The 9,803-nt window shown below is 35.0% G+C and overlaps 2 protein-coding genes and 1 long non-coding RNA gene across 3 annotated transcripts; 1 reads left to right on the top strand and 2 right to left on the bottom strand.

The window, feature by feature from the left end:
- Positions 1-87: 87 nt before the first annotated feature.
- Positions 88-421, bottom strand: LOC136971001 (uncharacterized). Its single transcript, XR_010880086.1, has 3 exons — positions 385-421; positions 218-302; positions 88-142 (listed from the first exon to the last, which is right to left on the bottom strand). It is a non-coding gene; the product is annotated as an uncharacterized lncRNA (long non-coding RNA).
- Positions 422-7,100: 6,679 nt separating this feature from the next.
- Positions 7,101-8,159, bottom strand: LOC136971000 (uncharacterized). Its single transcript, XM_067265483.1, has one exon. The coding sequence runs from the start codon at positions 8,157-8,159 to the stop codon at positions 7,101-7,103; it is 1,059 nt and encodes a 352-aa protein (XP_067121584.1).
- A 324-nt stretch (positions 8,160-8,483) lies between these two features.
- LOC136970998 (uncharacterized) lies at positions 8,484-9,542 on the top strand. Its single transcript, XM_067265482.1, has one exon. It carries the CDS (start codon positions 8,484-8,486, stop codon positions 9,540-9,542), a length of 1,059 nt encoding a protein of 352 aa, XP_067121583.1.
- Positions 9,543-9,803: the final 261 nt, after the last annotated feature.

The following is a 9,803-nucleotide window of genomic DNA, read 5'->3' as shown; positions in this document are numbered from 1 at the left end:
GATTGATTTTTGTGAAACCGTGTTGTATTATTCTTCGAAGTATCAAACACAAATTCGTGTTAATAACAACCACTTGGCTTTTTTCCACCTTTATTTAGTTGATACGGTACACGTTTCGGGCCTTATGCCCCTCATCAGTCAACTAAAATAATATAAAATAATGTATACAGCGTTTTTACCGACAAGTTATATAAACATTTAAACGTATATAACATACCAGTTCTTCCCCCAGTATGGCACTTGTACACGGTAAGTTTGGACATTACAAACTCGAGGATAAAAGTTATAAAATTCTTTTACATCTGTTTTGAGTTAAAAAGTACAACTATTTAATATAACAATAAATTTACATTAACTGTGAATAAAACTGGGACAAGTTCTTACTTTGTTGTTCTCTTGTACTTCTTAGTAGATGGTTAATACACAGTACATTTTCAAAGGTCGTTCGAGCACTTTTGGCTCGTTTATGTTGAGACAGAATCCAGAAAATTTTTTTAAAAGACAAATTTGTAGACCAACTTTGGGTATAAGTTTTAGTCTGAACTTTTCCCTGTTGAACGTTGTTTAGGTTTTGCGACATTTAAAATTTGCATAACTACATGGGTTGAAACGAAGTGAGCCTCCTAGCGGTATTTTTGGTAAGATATTGAGATTTATTGTATTTTTAACTAATATTAAAATTTATAATATATTTAACCAGTTTTTATTAATATTTATACTTGTATTTTTGTTTATACAATTTTTTGAGTTAATTATAGCAAAACTTTCTTTAAACTTTCTATTATATATGTCTTTTTCTTTATACAAAACTTTGGTGTTGTCCTTATCAATATTACAATTATTTATTAAGCAGTGGTCGTGGAAAACGGATTGTATCCTTTGGTGCTTCATATCAGCTATGTGTTCTTTTATTCGTATTTTTAATTTCCGTTTTGTTTCTCCGATGTAGGTATGTGGGTCTTTGCAAGTACATGGTATTTCGTAAACGACGTTTTTGGATTCTTCGATGTTTTCATCAAGTTGTTTTTTTCCTTTATTTATTATCCGTGATTGCAATTTTTGATATTTTGGTGCCAACTTTATATTTATTTTTCTCATTTCTTTGTTTATTTCTTCGTAGAGTCCTTTTATGTATGGGAAACTTTTGTATTTTATATCTTGGTTTTTTATTTCCTGGATTTGTTTTTCATAGGTTGATTTTTCTATTTGTGTTTCCCATGTATTTATCAATCTAATTGGGTATCCGTCTAGTATGAACTTTTTCTTTAAATTATTTACGTGTTTTTGAACATTTTCAGGTTTACTAGTTCTATTTTTAATTTTTTTGTATTCCATGATGAAGACGTTTTGTTTTATATACAGTGGTATTTGGGAGCTGTAGTTTATAGTTTTTGTTATGGCACAAGGTTTCTTAAAGGGTTCAAATTCTAGATTATTTATATTCCTTTTGATTGTAATATCCAAGTAATTTATATTATTGTGTATACTATCTTCTTCTTCGATTTTGAACTTAATATTGTTGTGTATATTGTTTATGAGCGTATTTATCTTATCTATTGTAATAATTGAAGTATTATATATAATTATTATGTCGTCTACGTAGCGTTTATAAAAGTTTATCCATACATAAAAGGACTCTACGAAGAAATAAACAAAGAAATGAGAAAAATAAATATAAAGTTGGCACCAAAATATCAAAAATTGCAATCACGGATAATAAATAAAGGAAAAAAACAACTTGATGAAAACATCGAAGAATCCAAAAACGTCGTTTACGAAATACCATGTACTTGCAAAGACCCACATACCTACATCGGAGAAACAAAACGGAAATTAAAAATACGAATAAAAGAACACATAGCTGATATGAAGCACCAAAGGATACAATCCGTTTTCCACGACCACTGCCTAATAAATAATTGTAATATTGATAAGGACAACACCAAAGTTTTGTATAAAGAAAAAGACATATATAATAGAAAGTTTAAAGAAAGTTTTGCTATAATCAACTCAAAAAATTGTATAAACAAAAATACAAGTATAAATATTAATAAAAACTGGTTAAATATATTATAAATTTTAATATTAGTTAAAAATACAATAAATCTCAATATCTTACCAAAAATACCGCTAGGAGGCTCACTTCGTTTCAACCCATGTAGTTATGCAAATTTTAAATGTCGCAAAACCTAAACAACGTTCAACAGGGAAAAGTTCAGACTAAAACTTATACCCAAAGTTGGTCTACAAATTTGTCTTTTAAAAAAATTTTCTGGATTCTGTCTCAACATAAACGAGCCAAAAGTGCTCGAACGACCTTTGAAAATGTACTGTGTATTAACCATCTACTAAGAAGTACAAGAGAACAACAAAGTAAGAACTTGTCCCAGTTTTATTCACAGTTAATGTAAATTTATTGTTATATTAAATAGTTGTACTTTTTAACTCAAAACAGATGTAAAAGAATTTTATAACTTTTATCCTCGAGTTTGTAATGTCCAAACTTACCGTGTACAAGTGCCATACTGGGGGAAGAACTGGTATGTTATATACGTTTAAATGTTTATATAACTTGTCGGTAAAAACGCTGTATACATTATTTTATATTATTTTAGTTGACTGATGAGGGGCATAAGGCCCGAAACGTGTACCGTATCAACTAAATAAAGGTGGAAAAAAGCCAAGTGGTTGTTATTAACACGAATTTGTGTTTGATACTTCGATCATTATTCAATTTAATCCTAATTATCAGAAAAAATAATAAGCATTAAAAATTTTCTTACACACAAATGAAGCCTGCAACATTTGTCTGAATAATATCTTCTTCTATACTTCCAGCAAAACTAACACTCAAGACACAATGAAGTAAATTGGCTGCTATATAAAGTATAATAATTTTTAAACAAAATTATATAAAACAAAAGCACTTAAAATTTCACAAAACATATTTATCATCATCAAAAATAATTATTATTCAATTTCAAATATAGAAATTTTTTTTTTTTAAATCTTAGTATAAGAATATTACATTATTAAATAATTATAAAACAAATCTTGCATCTGTATCAAATATAGTAAGACCCCGCTTAATGCTGCCTCACTTAACGCTGATTCGATATAATGGTCTGCTCAAAGCCTAAGAAAAAGCTCAAAATTTACACTGATTCAAACTATCGCGGCATTTCATTGATTCGTATATAATACGATTATTTGCAAACACAAACCTATCAGCAAAAGGTGGCAAAAAGGTGCACTTTCTTTAAATCTATATTTGTTTGGTGTAATTTTGGAAAAAATATAACATCATGGATGCCATAGGAGCTTCGCTTAGCAGAATTAACTGATAAATGCAGGAATGAAGTGTGGAAGAAGTTATGGCTGAAGGTATCCAAGAATTCTCAACAAGAAGAGCCCATTGCTGTATCGTTAAGTTGACCAAACTCAACCTAATCGATACAGCAGGACTAGGAGATATAGATGAGCAGGATATTGAGGAGTTACATTTCTGGTATGATGCTCAAGTGCTGTGATGAAAAGAGATTGGTGCACATTTGGGAGGCCCTCTTCACCACACTGCTGTTTCCTTGTAATTCTCCCACTCTTGAGTTGCCCGGCACTTGGATCAATCTATACAAACAGATAAAACACCTGCATTAAGTCCGTTTCAATATCCATGCCATCCTTGTGCGGTAAGGTGCGTGCGCGAAGATGTTACACGTATTTAATTATTTCTGTAAACTTTATTATTTTTAACCTTTTTAACCTTTTTTGTTAAAAACGGCCAATTGCCGTTCCTGTTCTCTGCGCTCTAAACGCATGCGTGTCGATGTTACGCAAATTTAAATTTAAGTTCAAGTTTGCGTCATGTTCTAAATGGCTAACGTCGTTTGTGGTTTTGCACGGCAGGATGCATGCGCGACATTGTTACGCATACGTTTTTAAATATAATGTTGTGTTCTCTTATTTTAAACTTGTTATGTTCCATGTGGCTAATGCCGTTTTGTTCTAAAAATTTTCAAAAAAAAAAGTTTGTTCGAATTCTATTTCTGCCTGAAGATGACGTTTTTAAATATGTCGAAAGCGCTTGCAAGAAAATAAAACATTTATTTTAATGTTCTTTAACGCCTCTTCATGTGAATATTTCTCTATGTTAATAATATGACCATTAAGAAAAATTGATAATTGCTTAGTTTTACTCACATTCATACTCTGGATGTGTTACTATTTACATTGAGCCATCATGTTTCATAAGCAAATATGAGGTTTATTGTGTTTTTAGTAAATTCTAGTTTTATGATCTAAATGCCACTTCTTTATTGATCATAAATAGGTTTTTCATTTTTTTTTTTAAATGGACATATTACCTTTTGCATCTAATTTCCTCAAATACTTGGTTTTTTAAACAAGGCAATAGTTTACCAATAACAAAATAAAAACACATCTTTATTCTTTTTTATTGATATTTTACTGTGCCTTAAAAAATACATTTCAAGTACCTAAGTATTCCTCCTCAGCTCTAGAATGCTATATGACTGCATCCAGTCATGTGTTCATTCATAATCTTCAGTTAAAAGAAGAAAAAGTTTATTTTATCAGATTTATTACTGACATGCTCATCAAGATCTTAATCATTATTTGTTGTATTGCCACATTCAGCTTCTAAGACAAGACAAGTGTATCTTACAAGCCATCAAATAGAATAATTATAAAGCAATTTATAAAATTACATATTTTACTAATAGTATGAATTTCACTATCCCTACTGTGAAGCCAATCCCTAACCAACCATTCACTACATATTGTAAAAACTTTTGTAAAAAAGTGAGATGCAAAAAATGTAACCAGTAAAAAATCTGTTTGCTATAGATGTCCGAAGAGGCATAATGTTCTCAATATTGGGGTGAAGAGAAACTAATAGCACCAGTTTCAACTGGAAAAGAAGAAATTCTTTACTTTGGTTTGTTTTCATGAACTGTTTAACATGATACATGAAGCTTATATTGCTACTAGCAGGTAGGCCCGGCATTGCTCGGGCAAAAGTAACGATAGCGAAGATTAAGATTATTACATTATAGTCACAAAAGAAAAAGAGTAATTTCATCAACAAACTAAGTATTTCTAAAAAAAGGTCGAATTTGAAAATCGAATGTTCTAATATCGTTCGATTTTCAGGACGTGTTCTGATTATATCGTTCGATTTTCATTGAATGTTCTAAAGAAGAAAGATCGAGAAAAACCGAACTAATCTGTTTAAATTTGAAAATCGAATATATTCTAACATATTACTCTTTTTCTTTTTTTCCTCCAGTGCCTATAAATCTTGCATGTTGCTTTCTCTTGTTCTCCATTGTTACTTAACACTTTGGTACTTAAATTTGGTACCCTGTGTACCAAATTTCAACTAACCGTTTTAGCAAAAATTAAGATTATTACGTTATAGTCAACCTTACCCGTTTTCACAGAATGCAAGAATTGGGTCCCCCCGTTTCGAGACTAATTACAGAATTTTTACATAGGTCTAAAAATATGTTCGATTTCCCGTAAAAACTGCATCTGTTTCTTGCACGTCGCTTTCTCTTAACAATTCCATTGTTGCCTAACACTTCCATTGTTGATGGAAATGCTAAGCCTTAATCCTGTCCCTCTCCCCCATGGGGAGGAATTTCGAAAAATCCCTTCTTAGTGTGCGTTCTTGTGACGTACCCTAACTGTGTACCAAATTTCAACTTTCAACTCCTAACCGTTTGGGCTCTGTGCTGATGATGATTATTATTATTATTATTATCATCATCAACTTGTCTCGATTATATATATAGATTGGTCATGGTGGAAGAACTCAGATGGCTATGGAACTGAATCACAAGTATAAGAATGAAGTTCACATTGGTATACCGGAATCATTTGACAGAATTTGTTATTCTCTGAGCATTAAAATCAAAAAGGACTGAGGAAGTTGTATATCATCTTTTGAATATTTTCACAACTTTTGGTGCACCCAATATCCTACATTTAGACAATGGTAGAGAGTTTTGCAATCAAGTTATCTAATTTTTACGTGGCATATGGGCTGATATAAAGATAGTTCATGGAAAACTGAGGCACAGTCGATCTTGGGAATTGGTTGAATGTGCAAATCAGGACATCGAAATTATTATATTCTTAAAAACTTTGCTCAAACATGTTTAAGTCTCTGAATCAGTTAAAAATTTTTTAAAAACTTTAAAAATTCTTTTAAGATATACTCATTTAATTGGAACCTTTATAACATTTTAACACAAGACAGATTTTACTTGACAACATTATTTATTATTAATAGAAATAAATAAGAATAAAGTTGTCTTCTGCATAAAATATCTCCTGTTAAAATTGGTATAGATAACTGGATGTGTTACTATTTGCACATTACCTTGGACATGAAGATTAAATGATTATACCTTAAAAGAATTTTTAAAGTTTTTTTTTAAAAAAAAGGACATTGGAAATGTGTTATCAAGTTGGACAAAAACAAATAAAACTTCAAAATGGCCTGAAGGCTTTTTAAAGTTTAATTTTGTTTGTGCAATCAATGAAGAACAGATCAAATGTCCAACAAATGAAGTTATGTTTGATATTCCAATGAAAATGGAACATCAAACATAACTTCATATGTTCAATTATTCAATGTGATTTTAGTAAACAACATACACTAAAGATTTGGAAAAAAATGTTAAACATTGGAAATGGATGAACATAGCTGGGAAATACAATTTGAGCAGAGAATAAAGCTGCAGGAGGCAGAAAGAAAATACAGTTGGAGCAGATAGAGGCAGCAGTAACATAGCCTTTGACATTAGTTGAAATTGAGACCAAAGACCATTATCTCCTGAGAGTTGTAACATGTTCCAATACAGTCTCTCCAACCTTAAAATTCCCGGTACATAAGACGACAGTTAACACATAAACTAACGTTTTCGATCCTCCACCGAGGTCTTCGTCAGGTTCGTTGATCATGGAATGCGAAAAGAATCGAACGCTTTCGAAATTCAAAAAAATCGAATATCCCCGCGTGCAGTAATGACGAATGCTACATCGTAAATTTAATAGACAGGAATAAAACATGATTACCACTGCGGATGTATCTCAGAGGCATATCGCCACGCGTACGATAATACGTTACTTTCCTTGAAATTAATACATTTCCCCGATTTGGTAGCCTTGTAAATCTCAAGAGTCTCCAAAGCCCTGATGTGGTCCGTCTTAAACGACTTCTTAATGAGTCTGGTGTTATCGAAGTCTGCTCTTATATCGGGGTCCGTAGCGTACGTCGACAGGGCGGTGGTGTGTCTTTTTTTGGCCACATCATATCTATGCTCAGAAACCCTTTTTTGAACAGATCTCTTGGTAGACCCAATGTATACCAGGTCCCTTTGGAACCTGTGATCTCTTATCGGGATACTATACACCCCTGGTGCCCTTAACATATCTGATTTGTCTTTAGCGTTTCTGAGAAGCGAGTAGATAGATCGCGTCCTCGAGTATGCCAACTCGGTGCCCTTCCTTAGCGCTATTTCCTTGTACAAGGAATGCAGACGTTTGTTGTATTGTACAACCGTGCGTTGGTGTTGGTCGGGATTCAAATTAGACTCACTCCGCACCGCGGAGGCGTGTCGCGCTGTACTTGTATCAAGGAAATTACGGGCTAAACTACGGATAAGGTTACCTCCGTACCCATGACTAGCGGCAATGTCTTCAATGTGTTTAAGCTCCGTGATCATATCTTCTCTTTTAGAATTATGGGTGAATGCCCTACTAACTAACGCCCTGAACGCCGCTATCTTGTATGGATATGGATCTTCAGACCCAGCGGGTATGTATATAGGCAGGTAGCCGGGTTTGTAGTACACCCGCGTCTCAATATTGTTCATATTGAGTTGAATGGTGACGTCTAAAAAGTGCACTCTGGTGTCTGATAGTTGATCAAGTTTGAGCGTTAGGCCATACGGGTTGTCATTTACGCTGTGCAAAAAATCATCAACCTTCGGCTCGTTCTTCCATATGATAATCACGTCATCCACGTACCTACGGTACAAAATAATATCAGGTGTGAACCTGGAAATGACTTCCCTCTCTAACCGCCGTAACACTAATTCGCATAGGTCGCCCGAAATAGGGCTCCCCATGGGTACTCCCCTCTTTTGTAGATATGTGGTATTGCCGAACCTAAACAGCGAATTGTAGCACATTAGATGCGTGAGCTCAAGTACATGCTTGCGGTGTGCCGGAACATTGTACTTGGATAGTAAGACGTCCCTAAGGGCGCAGAAGCAAGGTTGGAGTTTGATGGATGGATACAGAGCCTGAAAATCAAGCACCGTGACGTGCGCGTTCTAGTTACGTGTACTTGTCAACTCGTCACCAGCTGTCTGGAGCTCACGCATCTAATGTGCTACAATTCGCTGTTTAGGTTCGGCAATACCACATATCTACAAAAGAGGGGAGTACCCATGGGGAGCCCTATTTCGGGCGACCTATGCGAATTAGTGTTACGGCGGTTAGAGAGGGAAGTCATTCCCAGGTTCACACCTGATATTATTTTGTACCGTAGGTACGTGGATGACGTGATTATCATATGGAAGAACGAGCCGAAGGTTGATGATTTTTTGCACAGCGTAAATGACAACCCGTATGGCCTAACGCTCAAACTTGATCAACTATCAGACACCAGAGTGCACTTTTTAGACGTCACCATTCAACTCAATACGAACAATATTGAGACGCGGGTGTACTACAAACCCGGCTACCTGCCTATATACATACCCGCTGGGTCTGAAGATCCATATCCATACAAGATAGCGGCGTTCAGGGCGTTAGTTAGTAGGGCATTCACCCATAATTCTAAAAGAGAAGATATGATCACGGAGCTTAAACACATTGAAGACATTGCCGCTAGTCATGGGTACGGAGGTAACCTTATCCGTAGTTTAGCCCGTAATTTCCCTGATACAAGTACAGCGCGACACGCCTCCGCGGTGCGGAGTGAGTCTAATTTGAATCCCGACCAACACCAACGCACGGTTGTACAATACAACAAACGTCTGCATTCCTTGTACAAGGAAATAGCGCTAAGGAAGGGCACCGAGTTGGCATACTCGAGGACGCGATCTATCTACTCGCTTCTCAGAAACGCTAAAGACAAATCAGATATGTTAAGGGCACCAGGGGTGTATAGTATCCCGATAAGAGATCGCAGGTTCCAAAGGGACCTGGTATACATTGGGTCTACCAAGAGATCTGTTCAAAAAAGGGTTTCTGAGCATAGATATGATGTGGCCAAAAAAAGACACACCACCGCCCTGTCGACGTACGCTACGGACCCCGATATAAGAGCAGACTTCGATAACACCAGACTCATTAAGAAGTCGTTTAAGACGGACCACATCAGGGCTTTGGAGACTCTTGAGATTTACAAGGCTACCAAATCGGGGAAATGTATTAATTTCAAGGAAAGTAACGTATTATCGTGCGCGTGGCGATATGCCTCTGAGATACATCCGCAGTGGTAATCATGTTTTTACTCCTGTCTATTAAATTTACGATGTAGCATTCGTCATTACTGCACGCGGGGATATTCGATTTTTTTGAATTTCGAAAGCGTTCGATTCTTTTTCGCATTCCATGATCAACGAACCTGACGAAGACCTCGGTGGAGGATCGAAAACGTTAGTTTATGTGTTAACTGTCGTCTTATGTACCGGGAATTTTAAGGTTGAAGAGACTGTATTGGAATTTATTTGTACCGGTAATCACGGGTGAAGACTGTCTTT

The sequence above is a fragment of the Centruroides vittatus genome, unplaced genomic scaffold (genome assembly GCF_030686945.1).
Source record: "Centruroides vittatus isolate TY-2023 unplaced genomic scaffold, ASM3068694v2 contig_2235, whole genome shotgun sequence".
NCBI classification, from domain to species: Eukaryota; Metazoa; Arthropoda; class Arachnida; order Scorpiones; family Buthidae; genus Centruroides; species Centruroides vittatus.
The sequence above is the reverse complement of the archived record's forward strand: the minus strand, read 5'-3'. Positions and strand labels throughout refer to the sequence as shown.